The sequence below is a fragment of the Notothenia rossii genome (assembly GCF_949606895.1).
Source record: "Notothenia rossii genome assembly, chromosome: 2".
Taxonomy (NCBI): Eukaryota; Metazoa; Chordata; class Actinopteri; order Perciformes; family Nototheniidae; genus Notothenia; species Notothenia rossii.
Genome location: NC_136904.1, coordinates 88,001,655 through 88,018,686, shown reverse-complemented (window position 1 = coordinate 88,018,686; position 17,032 = coordinate 88,001,655). Strand labels below are relative to the sequence as shown.

General features: G+C 39.9%; 1 protein-coding gene across 2 annotated transcripts in view; it reads left to right on the top strand.

Annotated features, from left to right (window-relative positions):
- Positions 1–10,061, top strand: part of gdap2 (ganglioside induced differentiation associated protein 2) — a 34,778-nt gene extending 24,717 nt beyond the window's left edge. For both annotated transcript variants that reach the window (XM_079664606.1, XM_079664607.1), the window contains 3 exons: positions 5–59; positions 2,497–2,640; positions 7,621–10,061. In XM_079664606.1, the coding sequence (XP_079520732.1) occupies positions 5–59; positions 2,497–2,640; positions 7,621–7,662 (241 nt within the window). In that variant the 3' untranslated portion in view covers positions 7,663–10,061. The remainder of the gene's footprint in view (positions 1–4; positions 60–2,496; positions 2,641–7,620) is intronic.
- The last annotated feature ends 6,971 nt before the right edge of the window (positions 10,062–17,032 follow it).

The window sequence follows — 17,032 nt, the reverse complement described above, 5'->3', positions numbered from 1 at the left end:
GCAGGTTTAAGAAGAATTTGAAGGCCTTCTACTTTGTACATCCAACATTTCGCTCTAAGGTAACGTCCTGTCATGTATTGATATTTACATATTTACAGTATAAAGATTACTGTATATTCAAGCCTACAGGATACAATCTCTGTATATATTTCTGTGCCAGTACAAGATATTAAAAGTAAACTAGTAGTGTTGAAAGTATTATTGTTGGTGATAGTGTTATTGCTGTTCTGTTTATTTGAACTGAATTATTCACTCTATGTTTTGGCTCATAATGTCAGAATAGTTTCTTATATTGCTTTTTACTCTGTTTTGCAAAACCTTTCACTCTTATAACACATTTTAACCAATCTTTTTACATTTGGTTGACTTTAAAGAGGACATATTATGCTCTACTGGGACATGTCTTCATGCTTTAATGTTCAAAAAGCTCTATATTTCTCATACTGCCTGTGCTGCAGCACCTCTTTTCACCCTCTGTCTGAAACCAGAGCCCAGTCTGCTCTGATTGGTTAGCTGGTCAGCTCTGTTGTGATTGGTCAACCGCTAAGAGATGTCCCGCCCCTTAGCCTATCACGTACAATGTTATCAGTGTTGTCTGTTGTGAAGCGCTTCGGGATTTGTCTTGGCAGATGAGAAGCACTAAATAAATTAAATTTATTATTATTATTATTATTATTATTATTATTAATGTGTTGGAGCGCTAGCCAATAGAGTGTTACTTAGTGACGTCACTATTTTACTGAAGTAAACAAATTAGTCCAATGAAGGCTTTTCAGACAGGGGGGGGGAGTGTGTTGGAGAGAAACTCAATCAGGAGGGAACTTTAGCCTCTACAGACCATTCACAATAACCTATAACAGGAAAGAGAAAACACTTACAAAAGCATAATCGGGCCTCTTCAAACTAAAAGAACCTAACTGTTGCTGCCATGACTCCTTCAGAAAAAGCATTGGGCAATTTTATAAAAACAGCAGCTCTTCAAAACTACCCCGGCAACATGATTATTTCAAATAACTCATGTGTTTGCCTCCCAAGAACATTTCTAATAATTAGTCGTTGGACAAACCCCAAACATTCCCAAGATAAAGGTTCTTCCAAAAATCTGGATAATTATCCCCCGCACGTCCACCGAAACGTATCATGATCCAGAAATAATAACCTCTAAATATTTTACTCGTATTAAACATGATTATTTTTCTTATTATCGAGATTTTTAGATAATTGTGAAGCCTTGGCGGAGATATGAGCTCTTTTAGTCGCCTGGTTTATATCAGCTTTTTTGCCGTTTACAAGAAATGCTGTACTTTTTCCTGCGCTTGCTAAACATCTCTTTTAGGATCATTAAAAGTTCATTCAACTCAATCTAGTTCTGTTGTTGGCTTTTCAAATGTTCTCTTGAATTTTTTCTCTTGTCTACTCTTGTTTTTGTCTTGAAGGTCACCTATTATGCAAAATCCACTTGTTCATGTCTCTTCTACATCAACATGTGTCCCCTCTTCTCCATGTCTCTTCTACATCAACATGTGTCCCCTCTGTGTAAAGAGACTCTGAAAGTTTCAGGAACAAAGATTCTCTCTCTTTTTGTCCTGATCCATTTCTATAAAAACCTGTCTGAAAATGAGCTGATCAGATTTTGGCCACTTTATGATGTCATAACCAGGGGTGCACATAAGTGGTACGCAGGTACGCATGCGCGGCAACAATCTGAAATGCGTACCGTCACTTGTGTCACAAAGCGCATTTGCGTGCCGACGTACTTGTGAAGCTTTTCCAGAAGGCGGTTAGATCACCGGACGACAGAGTCGGTTTCCGTGTGCACAGACAGGGCTGCTGTTAACGTCGGTCTGTACAGCAGAACTGCGCTACAACAGCTGATCACAACGTTCACAAAAAAAAAAAAACGCGCAGAAATCCCTCACATCAACAACAACAACAACAACAACAACAACAATGGACCACTGCTGCTTATTAAGTTTGAGGTTTTCCATCGTTGTGTACAAACTGGATACAACGCGGGCATTTTGTTGTTGTTCAGGAGGTAGATCCCGCCCATGCCCCCGCCTCGATGTAAGAGAGACGTAAGCTGCGCCGCCTCTTAGCTCCGGGTTCTTGCTTCTAGACCGACCATTTTTTGGAGCTGGAAACGAACCGGATTCCGGAGCTAAGAGGCGGCGCCGCTGCGGTGTGAACGGGAAAAAACTGCTTTTCACACGTTTGTGTGAAAGGGGCATCAGAGGGGCGTGGGGAGGGGCTCCTTATTTTCATCTAAAGTAACAGACAGAGAATCAGCACTTTGGAAACAGGGCTGAAACAGAGGGGGTTATGGGTAATGCTGCAATCTGTTTGGTGTTTGGAGCCAAACACTTCCGAGACATGTTTTGTATATATCTGAGACCTGTCATATATTGATGACAAACAGTATGATAGGGGACCTTTTAATGCTGTGACGCAGGAATGTCCCGTTCTAATTTCATCCCTCTTTCGTCTTTTCCCCAGGTCTCCACGTGGTTCTTCACCACCTTCAGCGTGTCGGGACTGAAGGACAAAGTTCGCTACCTGGACACCCTGCAGCAGCTCTTCACCTGCATCAAACCGGAGCAGATCGACATCCCTCCCTTCGTCCTGGACTATGACGCACGGGTAGGCAGCGCACACGCACACACACACACACACACACACTTTCATCAATAATGCACACACAGATGCACACAGAGTTGTCGTTGACACGTATTCTATAACAGAGGTTTTCTGACACTTTAAAGGAGCGTTAAAATCTGACATTAAATAACAGAAGAAGCTCACATAGAACAGGTTGGAGGTGTGATGGAAACACGACACCCGGCTCTTTAACTTTCTGCCCTTTTCCTGCGCAAATGATATGTGACGTGCATCGCAGAGGAATATATATAATTAATGATATAAACAGGGGTTTGGACAATTAATATTCATTTACGTTTCTGTACAACACTCACAATCAATATTCTCTCTTTCAAAGCAACCAGACTAAAAAGTCACACTGGTCTTTAGCGATGGGAAAGGATCGCCTATTCCTGTGGGTTTTCCCGTGTTAAAAACCGTGTTATTTTGGTGGAGATATCGGTATAATAAATGCCTTGGGAACAAATGTACTATTTATGTATGAAGTTTTGTCCAAAGGCAATATTAGTCTATTTCAGCTCAAGTGTAAATATCTAAGATCAGATAACATAAGCATGATTGTATGATCAAGGAACTACGCGAAAAACAAAGAAGGTAAACTTAGGAGGTTAATGAGAAGCCTTTTTGAAGGTTTTCTTTTGGCTCTCAGACTTTGAAACACCTGATCTGTAACCCTCTCACTCTTTTCTAAAAGTAGTCTAAACTACTTTATGAAATCATTAGAAAACTCCAAGTCCTTTCCAAAAGGTGCTGAAGCATGCAATTGAACTTTGTATCTGGAAAAATATCTGGAATACATCTTGCATTTGAAAGAAACGTTTTCCTGGTTTGCTCTCCTTCTCTTTGACTTGAAAAATATGCATATTTCCGCTTTTAAAGAGCTCTGGTTTCCAAGGCTTGGGGTGTTTCTCAATGTCGAGTAAAGCTGCTCCAGAGCCACTATTTCAAGCATACTACGTCATCGAGTGCCGCCGAAGTACTTTTCCAATGTCCAACATACTTAGAATTCTACGGAGCCCGGCGTACTTCGTAGCGAGACATTTCGAGGCTGCACATGGGTAGACTCCGCGGTCTTAAAATCCCCACAATGCTTTGCGCACGGAACAATTTCCCTCAAATCTGTGGTGGAAAATGTCAGACGGGGCCTCTCATATGACGCACACCTGCTCGCCTGTTCCACTCTTTGTTTTCCGAATGCCAGGAAGTATTCTTGCCTCGCTTCTGAAGCAAGCATCCTTGACATTGAGAAACACCCTTGGTGAACTTTGACTTCCTTTTATTAGTGTGCAGCGCTCTCTTTGTGTTTCCAATCAGTCTTTAGAATTTGCAGGTGTCAAAACATGCAATATCCGCTCTCCGGCTTACCGTGTTGGAAACAGAACACTCCTGCAGACTTCCCCTCGTCCTTGTCAGCCAAATCCTAAACAATGAAGAGCTTGAACTTTACACCCTTGTGTGTTTTATTCCCAGCTCTATTTATCAGCTTTCCTTCATCTCTTTCGGTCATCTGATGTCTTCCTTACTGCTGATGTGAACCAGAGGATAACGGAGGAACAATCAGCTAATGACCTGTTTGTTGTGTGTGTGTGTACATTTTAGGAAATGAAACCTATAAATCAGCAACAAACTCAATTTAACGTGAGATTTCCCAGGATGCTCTGTGTTGAGTTCCCCTTTGAAATGTAGGGTCTGATGTGAAGATAATTGAATGCAGTCATAAGTATCGAAAGCTTTGATCTAACGAGGCTTTAGGGCTGCGAGAGGAGGTTCTTAAATACGCCTGGTAAGAGTGACCTTTTTAAAACTTTTAAAATGTTTTTGTGATCATGTTTTTAATACGTCGCGATCGGAGTTTCTGATTCTATATATTTTGACTTTGCACTTGTATATGTACTTATTGTTGGCTGATTGAATCAAAACTTTATTTAAATAGCACTTTACGTACACATAAGGTAACACAAACTGCTTCAAAAAACCACAAAACACCTCCACTTCCAAGTTAATGAACAAATTCACACAACTTTTAAATATTGCATCAATAAAATAACACTTAATACTAACAGAAGTCAATATAACAAGAATAAAATCATAAAATAACAATGAATTAAATTAAATTAAAAACCAAAGAAATAGATGGATCTTAGGTTGGCTATTATTTAAGTATAAGATTAAATATATAAGCAGTGGTAACTAAGTACATTTAATCACGTACTTAAGTCGAATTTAACAAGACAGTCCTAATGCTTAGCGCGTGCACATATTAGGGGTTTAATAATAGATTATTTCACAATATATTATGAACAGTTATCTGGTACGGGAAGTAGGAACAAGGCGACATGCTGCTTTATTTGTTACACCGATCAGTCTTTAATCATTCTCACTCGTTCTCAGTCTCCTGCCGGGAAATCAACTGAGAGCAAGTGAACATAAAGTGCCGGCCTCCCTGAAGGCTTTAGTCCGGAGCATTTCCCTGTTTTTCAGGCCTGCAGCCAAAAAGGGAACGGGGCAATAAAGTTCCTCTCAACAACCGAGTGTGTTTCTGTTACTCAGAAAGAGTTTGCTCTGCTGGGTTGAATTACGTTTCTGCTGGGATCCAAGCAACGATTCCTTTTGTTCGCTAAAGTGTAGGAGAAACAGACACCACTTCATATACAAGCTGTGAGCACAGATCATTATTCACCGGAGACGATAAGAATTAGAAGAATATTTGTATTTATATTGGCTTTACAGAGCTTTGTAGTGAGTGGAGCTCATTGTGTTGCTGTCACTCTTAACTGTTTGACTTCACATGATGTGTTTTGGTTGCAGCAGGCAGCTAACAATCCACTGCCTGATTTGCACGAAACCGAAAACACATATTTACAGGCTAGCAGTGACATTTTCCTCAGGAGATTGTAGAGACGAAAATCAGAGAAAAGCACTTTTTTTAGAATGACTTTTAATGTGATTTAATTTCATCAGGTTTGATTAAAAAATAATTCTCAATTGTATTATGCATTTGTGTTTCAAAGGTCTTCTGTTTAATAGTAATATCCATAATAATAATAATAATAATAATATAAAGAATTGTTATATATAAAGAAAAAAGGTGAGGGTATCTACATGTTTTGTTGCCCCCAAGTACCCAAAAACAATAAGTCATGCAGGATAAAAACAGAGCGGAAAGAACATGTATTTTTAGGACAATGTTTATTACCACACACGCACACACACACACACACACACACACACACACACACACACACACACACACACACACACACACACACACACACACACACACACACACACCGTGTCCCATGGTATTTCACGATGATACAACACTCTATCAGTGACACCGATAAGCAGCGTGAGAGAGCAACAGGTGAGCTAAGTATAGTGTACCTGGAGAGCTGTCCTGAACATGAAGTACAGAAACAACCCGCTCCACTTCACTGAGGAGCTCTTTGAACAGAAACTGAACTTGGGAGATGATGTTTCCTCGGAGAGAACAACCCGCCCAGCTCTCGCTCCGTTAGTTAGAACTGTTTCCCGTGGAGCATTTCTCTGGCGTCTGCCCTGGCACAGCATCAGGGTTCTGACAGTGAAGAGGAAGTTCAGTTGCACGGGGACATTTTGTGTCCTCTCATGATAGACTGCTGGCTTTTCTGCCAAAAAGTTGAGGAAATTCCTTCCTTTCAACACTTCCAATAAGGATGCGTCCCTCTGCTCGGTCTCAGTCACTGTTTTCTGAAGTAGGGCCTGGCTCATTTCGTGGCGTCTGCAGGCAGTGGCAAGTACTTCCGGAGTCTGCCACAGATGCCACTACTTCTGCCGTTTTCTGTCACACGCCACAATAAGGAGAGGAGTTTGTCGGCCTTATTCGACACACCCGAATATATTTATATAGAGACAAAATTAAAAGGCATGCAATAAAATGTTACGTTATTGCTGCAATTGGTAAAAGAGGAGCTTAATTTAACAAGTTCAGTTTCCAATATTATATACAGACTGCATGCTCCTACTTATAAATGTGGAAATCATGTCATCAGTGTGACAAATTCAAATGCTCACAACCACAAATATAAGCTTGATCTACAAAAGCTGATCAAAAGTGAAAACGTTTGAAAGATATTCATAAATACTTTTTACTTGTAATTCTATTTAATGTATTCACAGTTTTTTAGTTTTGTGGAATTTCTTTGGATATTTTCAGATCCATTTTATATTTGCAACAGTTTTTGGGGAGTTTACAAATCTTTTTTCTATTTGTGGATGTTATTTGAACCTTTACAGAATACACATTTATACATGGATTATCAATCTGTTCACACAAATAATATTGAAACAGTTTTACCTCAAGCACTACTATTTAGACATACTTAAGGCTACAGTGTTTCCCACAGAATTTGATTCTATTTGTGGGGGCACCGCACCGCACCCCCCCGGCAAGAAAAGCCAAAGGCCCCTTAACCTATTCGGGTGGCCCACGCATCCACCCCCCCTCAAATAAGAAAATACATGCGAGTTCATGCCTGCTGACAACGTTTTTGTTGCTCTGTGTTGCGTTGTTAATGAGTGAGACACAGCGGAGTTGAGGATCTGTGGGGTTTATATATATATATATATATATTCTCCCAAAAATATAATTTACAATTTAGGCATTTAGCAGATGCCTTATTCCAAAGCGACTTCCAATGACCAATTACAGGGACATTCTCCCTGGAGTAGCTGAGGGCTAAGTGCCTTGCTCAAGGGCACACTAGTGGTGGTGTTCCAGGCGGGATTTGAACTCTCAACCTTCCGATCATCAGCCCACCTCACTATCCATAAGAACACCAAAATTGTGTAAATATGCAATATATGTTGTATGATGACAAATAAAGATATATTCTATTCTCCATATTGACCTTTGGTGGGTTTTACCATTGAAATAACTCTGTATTAACTCTCTCTCTCTCTCTCTCTCTCTCTCTCTCTCAGGTGAACGGACCGTACCAACCCTCCCACTCCTCCAGTCTGTGACAGGAGATCGATTCGACCCTCCGGTAACGACACGTTTTCAGCTGGTAAAGTGGAAACCTTCACGGTCACGGTGTGGTCTGAACTCCTGACTTCCTGAAGGCTCTGACCCTTTGTTGGGAAACTCTCCTTTTGCTCTGTTTCTGCCAAAAGGACAGATTTAGCAGCCTGTGGTCGGCTGAGCGGTCTCTCTCTCTCTCTCCACAGACTATTCGTGGATCTGGTTTCTGGATTATGCCTTACACCAAGACTGCTTTTTGCTCAAACTTCCCGCAATATGAAGTATCATGTGAAGCCTCAAAGTTTTTTCCATCGCGCGGTCGTATCAGACGTCTGCGCTCAGAATATTATCAGACTTTTTCAAATGCTGCAGTAAAATGATGTCGGTCTAGATTTCCACATCATCTCCTCCAGTTTCTCTCAGGCTGAAACTGGAAAACACCGCCTCTGCGTTGTCCTGCAGTCCCAATCAGAAACACCCTGAGGAGAGAAACACTCTTAGCTAGGTCACATCAAACTTTATATCACAACAAATAGCAATGTTCAACTCAAAGGAATACTCTACATCACCTATTGGCTTACTTAACTTTCATTAAATAAGACGGTCGACAACACTCTCATATTTGTTTGCTAAATAAATACAAATAAATGAAAAAACGTTTTACATTTAGTTTGTACGAATGAAAAAAACAAGCTGTACGTTTGTGAGCTTTGAAGGTGCTGGTAGGTTCTTACCTTTTATGTTAATGCACAAATATGAACGTGGTATCCCTCTTCCCTTCCAACTCTTTATCTAAATATCACCAAACGCTTCAAATCCAGACAACATGTTTTCTTGCAGGAAGTTTGTAATTTCCCACGTTATGGTGTGTCTTGAAGGCAGCAGTTTACTGTACATTTGGTTTACCCACTAAGGTTTCTAAAAGTAGCACTGAAACAATGCATCGAATGCTCAATCGACGGATAAATGAATTGTCAATGATTTCTTTCAGTTTCTCAAATATCACGCTGCTTTTTTTGTTTGGATCGGCACATTTTGAACACTTTTTGGACTTTAGGTTACACAAAATTATGATTTAATCATCAGGGTCACATTTTTCACTTTATTACAACTTTTTTTTCTTAAACAATTGTCTCATGCTTTCCCATTGCCCCACGATGTTATTTCTTTCTGAAACGCTGGCTAATGTCATCTGCTCTGCTTCCTCTGATGTTCACTTTTAAAGGGTACTGATTGTTCTCCTCATCTTGCCAATGGAGTTTCACATTTGTTTATGACTGTTTTTTAAAGGGGTCCAATTATGCTCTTGTGGGGTTTGGCCTTTCCTGTAGGGTGTTATATTAGTTTTTCTGCATTCAAAGGGTTTTCACAATCACAACAGAGCCATCCAGCCAGCCAACCAATCAGAGCAGACTGGGCTCTGGTTTCAGACAGAGGGTGAAAAGAGGTATTAAAAAAAAAGACCTTTTGAAACATTAAAGCGTGTAAACATCACAGAGGCACACAGTACAAACATGAACCTGTAATAAGCAGGATAGGATTCAAACTGATTATGTTGTCCTTTTTTAAAATGTGTCTCTTTTTTACTTTCTCACAAAGCACATGTAATTTGCATTATGATGGGACTGGTGGGTTTACCTCATCATTGCAAATCAAATCAACTAAACTTTTAAAACGTTCCTCGAAGTATCTAAATATTGAATCGGTCATAAGGAAGCGAACCCCGGCTGTCTGCCCCCCGAAGATTGAACACTATCACAACAAATGTGTGTTTCTCTGTTGGGAGGAATCTCTCATTCAGTCCCTCAATCTGAGCCTCTTTAAATCTTTCCCGCTCTCAGCGCTTTGTCTTGAAATGTTCTGAATCATGACACATGTGCACAAGTCACGGAGATTATCCCTACGGAAAAGGCTTCTTAGATTTCAATTCACATGTTGTTGGATTTTTAAAGACTCATCATCCAGCGAGGAGACATTTCAGATGGTGTCCTTCTTCTGTAAGGAGAATGAAGTAGATTTAAAAAAACATTAATCAACTTTTTAATGTCTTAAAAATCTTGTTTTGTCTTGGAGATGAGATGAATCCACGTTAAGTTATTGTTCTCACCTCGTGCTTTTACAACGATAAAGATTTAAAGAGTGGACATGACAATGAGTTGTGAAAACGGTCCTAAATACAACTCTGGACTTTCAGTTACAAAGACAACCAGTGAACTGTGATTATTTCAGAGGTTATCAAATGTTGAGCCAATCTTTGACTTCCTGCAAATGTATATATATATTTTTTATGATTTCAAAGTGATCGGATGTGGTTGGAAAACAGATTTACTGTACAATGCTGATTTTTTAATATATATATGCATATACACACTTATTAAAATGACTTTCTTCTGTAAAACTGTTTCTCAGTTTGTGAAGTCTCTTTTTGTTCTTGTAGCAAATAGTTTGTTTATTTGAGGTCAAATCCTGTTTCCAAAGTGCTGATTCTCTGTCTGTTACTTTAGATGAAAATAAGGAGCCACTCCCCACGCCCCTCTGAGAGAGATTTGGTTACAAAGAACACAAAGGTGCTCTAGGAGGAGATACAGGTGATAAGGGGGGTTGCTTGGTTGCTTGGTTGCTGATTGGCTAATGGTTACACAAGCTAAAACATCGTTATGACATCATTTCATTTTTAATTTAATCGTTTATTTGAAGAGGGACAATACACAAAGATGAAAATGCTTCAAAATGTAAATATGCCGGCTTTTAGCTTTTAGCTCATTTCCATCCGTAGTCCCTCGCATACAACATTTAAGAACATGACATTTATATACATAGCAGAAATAAATACATGATATGCAGAAAGAGCATGAGCATTAACCACATGGCAGTACAATGTAGCAGCTACGACATATAAAGTGCGAGAGGAGATACCCCTGTGTTAAAGAGCATTGAGCGGTGATTACACGTCTGTTTGTTTCTCAACCATTCTTTGAGTTGACCTTTAAAACTGTTCAAAGTGGGACAATCCCGTATCTCAGCTGGGAGGCTATTCCACAATGAGCTGCCTTTAACGGAGAGGACATTTTGTCCAAAAGTGGTCCGTCTGCGGTGGACCTCATAGTCTCCTCTGGTTTCTGACCTAGTGCAGTGTCCAGTGCGTTTTCTGTGGATGAATTCCTCTAAGGGAGGGCGTGTAAACATTTATGTAAACATGTAAACATTTATTAAAAAAACACACTTTTAAAAGACTTAAAATTGTCAAAACTCAAGAAATTGTGTTTTTCAAGGATGGTACCGTGGTGGTATGGATTTGGCTTTCTGTCAAAAACCTTGATAAATAAAGTGGCCAAAATCTGACAGTTTTTATATAAATGGATCAGAACAAAAAGAGAGAGAATCTTTTTTCCTGAAACTTGGGGACACATGGTGATAAATATATAAAAGACATGAAAAGGTGGATTTTGCATAATAGGTTTAACTTACTGTTGAAATCTGAGGGTTTACTTTTTTATTTTGACTGGCAAACACAAGTTGGCGCACTATTTAAAAACTACCTGTATTCTCAACATAATGCACACCTCAAGTTAAACGGCTCATTGGAGCATTTTCTCTTTAAATTAGACTTTATTGTGATTGCAGAGTACAGATACAAGCCAAAGAGATGCAGTGTCGAAACATCTGGAAACTAGAATTTTCACATAACTCACTATGACTTATTTTCTACAATATATAGTATCTATACTAGGAAATATTTATGAAATTCTATGACATTTTTCAATGACAAACTTTAATCTGGCCTTTTGTGTAACTTCTTCACATACCTTACTCTGACCTATTTCATCATTGTTTTATATATTTGACCATACTATGATATTTTGATAACCTTTAAGGCAGTGGTTCCCAACCTGGGGGGCACGCCCCCCTTGGGGGGGCGCCAAAGATCGCAGGGGGGGCGCCAGGCCTCAGATGATTTGAGGCCAAATATCATATTTAGACTTTTTTTTTTTTACATATAATTGTAACGCAATACATGATTGTCACTAAAAGCCTTGTCTCTACATTACAATAAAATATAAAAAATAATTAATTTGAATACAAATTCAAGTTAGTAGCTATTAAAGGCATAAAAAGACAGAAATGTATAATTCTTTATTTAATAGAAATGTTTCTTCTGCCCGTAAAGTGTCCAAACCAGGCTTGTCTGGCTAAGCGCATTTTTAAAACATAGTCATTGTCCATGCCGGTTTCAGATTATTTGTCACAGTTGCTCCGATCAGATTGGTCTCCTCCATTTAGTAGATTATTTAGGACTTTTGAATCCACATAAACACATCGGCAAAATCCAGTTTACTTTGAGCATGTGTTTTAAACAGTTTAATCTCTTTGTGAATTGTTTCCACTTCCGCCGTCCTTTAATTTCTTCATACAGCGGGAATCCAAATGAATGAATCCTGAGTCCAATAACCATCAAAGTCACTCCAATAGAGCTCCTTTATTACGCTTTCATCCTCCTTTAACAAAATACTTCACATTCATCCAGTTTGTTACAGTAGTTGTAGCATTTTTGAGACTTTGAAACTTTAATTACCGCTGTTTCCCCCCCCCCCCCCCTCCCCCCCCCTTGTGTGTGTGTGTGGGGGGTGGGACGCAACTTCCAACAGGAGTCATTTGGGGGGCTCTTGGGAAAAAAGGTTGAGAACCACTGCTTTAAGGCATACTATTCTTATATTTATGACAAAATGAAACTATCACTTTATATGCAGGGCCGCCTTAATGCACGGGCTGACCTGGGCTGAAGCCCAGGGGCCTACGGAGATCGGGGGCCTATCATGAGCCAATTAAAAAATTAAAAAATAAAAATAAAAATTCTTTTTTTTTTATTTCGGGTGTTTTTTTTTTTTTTTAAATAAACAAATTCATGGCTTTCAGAATAGGAAACTTTCATTTCCAAAATCACACGATAAATACATTTTTGAATCTTGTAAAGGGAAGACGACAGCTCTCCCTCGCCACTCTGCTGTTCCACAGCGCCGCCCCCCTCCCTCCACTGAAATTATTATTGTAAGACGTAGAGTAATGATAGATAACACAGCAAGGTCCGTTACAGTTTGTTTTCATCTGATTTTAAAAAAACAAAGTCTTGGCTTTCAGAATATTAAACTTGTTTCAGCAAATTCAGATGATAAATACAACTTTGAAGCTTGTAACGGCATAATTACAAGCGGAGAACGGAGTAACTTGACGTCACAGCAGGCATAACAACAGCCGATGTTTCTCGTGAGGGTTTTCCCCGGGAAACAAACACAATACACACAAACGCAAATATACACAAACACACACACACGTCAGAATGAGAATATGTTTCACATGTGACTTATTCAAATTGCGAGTGATTGAGTGAAGAAAAAGTTTGAGTGGCGCTCGGAAAAGGAAATTGTTGAGGGAAAAGGAGTTTCGAGACAAGCAGCTATTACAAAAAATGCCGACGCTTACAGGTTATTTTAAACCTGTAGGCCAGGATGAGGAGGAAGGACAGATGAGTTCTGTACCGAGCGGTAGCGGTGCCGGCCGCGGGGCCTCGGAGACAAGTAGGCCGTCTGGTTCTGATAGCGATGGAGTAGCGGGAGAGGAAAAACAGACAGGAGGGACATTATCTGTTGGAGGAGATGGAGAGGACGACGAGGACTTGCTACGTGGAGGGGAGCCAACGGCAACCGGACAAATACATGACGGAGGCCCGATACGTCACTCATATGGAGGAGAGGACCAGGCGCGTGTAGAGCAGAGTGGAGAAGTGCGATCACAGAGCCTGCCGAGGCTATAAATGACTTTGATTTGTTGTTTAAATAGGGGGCCTACAAAAACTATCAGCCCCAGGGCCTGATGGCAGGTTAAGGCGGGCTTGTTTATATGACATTCTCATGGCACACTATACCATAGAATAGCTCACCTTTTATGAGGCTGTGTTTACCATGAACAACTGGAGACACAGAGTGGCGGAAACAGGAGGATAAACAGCAGGTGTTGCACTCAGAGGTTTTTTTTTTTCACCTTCCCTCCGCAGAAATCAGCGTCATGTTCCAGGAAGAGAAGGAGAGGCTGTTCTGATTAAAGCTTTCCTCCTTTCACCCCTCTCCACCTGACAACATCCTGCCGAACGCTGTGACCCTCTTCCATCATGTCTCATCTTTTCTAATCCCTCTATTCGTTCTACCTGGATTAAAGTGCCGAGCAGGGGGCGAGGACGCCGCTGTCTGTTCAGTAAATGAAAACATCAACAAAAAGCTGCAGTGAGTGCAGGAGCAAATCCATCTTTCATGGACCTCCTCCGTGACGGCAGGGATCATCTGGTCAAAACACAAAGGAGCAACAAAACACAGGAAACGATCAGGTCCCTTTTTGGTCAAATTGAAATCTTGAGGGGTTGGAGGTTTATTTTCTCATCTGAAACATACAGACAGAGATGGCAAAAGTACACACATCCTTTACTCGAGTAGAATTACAGATACTCGTGTTTAAAAGTACTCTGGTAAAAGTAGAAATACTGACTAAACCTCTTTACTCAAGTCAAAGTAAAGAGGCTTTGAAATGTACTTCAGTAAAAAGTACCCATAACTAGCAGCTGTTTTAAAGAGTACCTGACCTCCCTTTATATTAATAGAACAATAATGTAATTGTTAGCTAATGAATGTTTCCATGGTGACCAACGGCAACATGACAACGTTTTCATTGGTCCCTCTTCTTTAGAGAAGACCAGGAAATGATGGATACACGGATCGTGTTCAAATCAATAGGCACGCAATGACTCTGAATAATAATGATCACGCCACCAAACACACATTCAGACTAAAGGAACCAGCCTGTTTGGAAAGTGTTAGAAGTAGAAAGTACAGGTATTTGGGTTCAACATGTAAGAAGTAGAAAGTACAGGTATTTGGGTTCAACATGTAAGAAGTAGAAAGTACTGGTATTTGAGTTCAACATGTAAGAAGTAGAAAGTACAGGTATTTGGGTTCAACATGTAAGAAGTAGAAAGTACAGGTATTTGGGTTCAACATGTAAGAAGTAGAAAGTACTGGTATTTGAGTTCAACATGTAAGAAGTAGAAAGTACAGGTATTTGGGTTCAACATGTAAGAAGTAAAAGTAAAAAGTAGTCAGAAAAATAAGTAGTGGAGTAAAGTACTGATACCAGAAAAATGTACTTAAGTAAAGTAACGCAGTATTTGTATCACTACTTTCCACCTCTGCAAACAGATTAATACACACTTGGAACATACAGTTTGTGTATGACATTGCTGTTGTCCAATATTAGGAAGATAGACAGGCTCAAGTCCACTTAGCACATCTAGATCATTAAATTATTGAGAAAAACACCTAAAAGTGTCAATTAGACTTTTGATGTCGGAGGTTTTTATTTCTTGGTCAGGCAGAGTGACTTCCTGAAGTCTGCTGGTTGGCGGCCGAATGCTCAGAGCTCAAAAATAATCTGACATGTAACCCTCGCTAAAACCATAACCTGCCTTTTCGCCGTTGGGGTTTTGTAATTATTAAACACATAAACTGTTCATTTGTGAGCCTTAAAGATCCCTGTTATCTTTGGAAAGATCCATGCTAGCAGTTTCCCAATGTTTACAGCAATGATGCTAAGCTAAGCTAGCAACAAACATGCACACTATAAAAAAGGATAAGATATTTATTTTTAAAATATGTTTTAAAGTCTATAAAAGGCTGATGACGTCCTCAAATATATCACCAAACACCCAAAGCTTATAGAAACTTTGATTGTGAGACAAACTTTATTCGGTACAGCTTTCCACCCCCACCCAAACACACGTGCATAAGTCAATGTTAATATTATGATCATGTTTATTTGACTGTTATTGTGTAATGTCTAAATATTTTTGACACAACATTTTTCGATGCCGATAAAGCTCCTTTGAGTTTGAATTTGCTTGTGAAAGGATGTAAACCAGAAGGACTCGCCTGCAGGACTAACAAACGACAGAAGGCTCACACATTTATTTAAGAACTAATGACTAATTAACAAAACAGCAAACATGAAATGAAAAGCAGATTTCAACAGAGCGATGAAGATCAAAATAAATAAACGTTTAGGTTCACAGTCAGCGTGAAGGTTCTCATGATTGAAATAACTCTTGGCTTTAACATGACAGCGTTTCCTTTGAAGCTCAAGTGTCAAATAGTTTATATTAGTACTGATTGAACCCTTGATTAATCAAATCACGTCCAATATCCGGATGATTGAAAATGTAAAATGGTTAAAACATCAGTAATTAGAAACAGTATATAAAACAAAGTGGAAGCTGAGGCTGTTTGAACGTTTCTTTGAGTTTGTTTGATAGTAATAACTTAATTCATTAAAAAAATGTAAAAATATTGTTAATATTTGTATTTAGTATCTCTACTGGGACATGTCTCCATGCTTTAATGTTCAAAAAGCTCTTTATTTTTCTCATACTGCCTGTGCTGCAGCACCTCTTTTCACCCTCTGTCTGAAACCAGAGTCCAGTCTGCTCTGATTGGTTAGCTGGCCGGCTCTGTTGTGATTGGTTAATGGCTTAGAGATGTCCCGCCCCTTAGCCTATCACGTATAATGTGTTGGAGCACTAGCCAATAGAAGCGTGAGTGCTACATAGTGATGTCAATATGTTGCGGAAGTAAACAAAGGAGTCCAACGGAGGGGTTTCATGAAAGGGGCGGTATTTTAGCCTTTGTAGACCATTTACATGCACTAAAACCTATACAACACACTACAGGAGAGGGAAAACCCCACAAACCATAATATGGCCGATTCACCAAAGTCATAAGTTTGCATGTCAACTCATATCCATCCAAAAGGTTTCAAAATATTTCAGTCTAGACCAAAACTCCGTGAAGTGATATACACTGTATACGCTGGCTGCATTCCCAGACAGAAAGGAGGTAATGTAGTGATAAATAGCACTAAACCCCCCACACACACACACACACACGCGCACACACACACACACACACACACACACACACACACACACACACACACACACGCACACACACACACACACACACACACACACACACACACACACACATACTCTCAGATGCAAGTTTAACTGGATTTCTGTGATAAGATTCCTGGTACTCCGGTGTGACAGCGCCTATTGCCTCCAGACGCAGCTCGACCTCCATCTGTGTTTGTTTATCTTCGACGTGTGATCTGTGATGGAGGCTGAGGTGGATTGTAGTGTTTAAGGCTGAGTGGAGGTGTGTGTGTGTGTGTGTGTGTGTGTGTGTGTGTGTGTGTGTGTGTGTGTGTGTGTGTGTGTGTGTGTGTGTGTGTGTGTGTGTGTGTGTGTGTGTGTGTGTGTGTGTGTGTGTGTGTGTG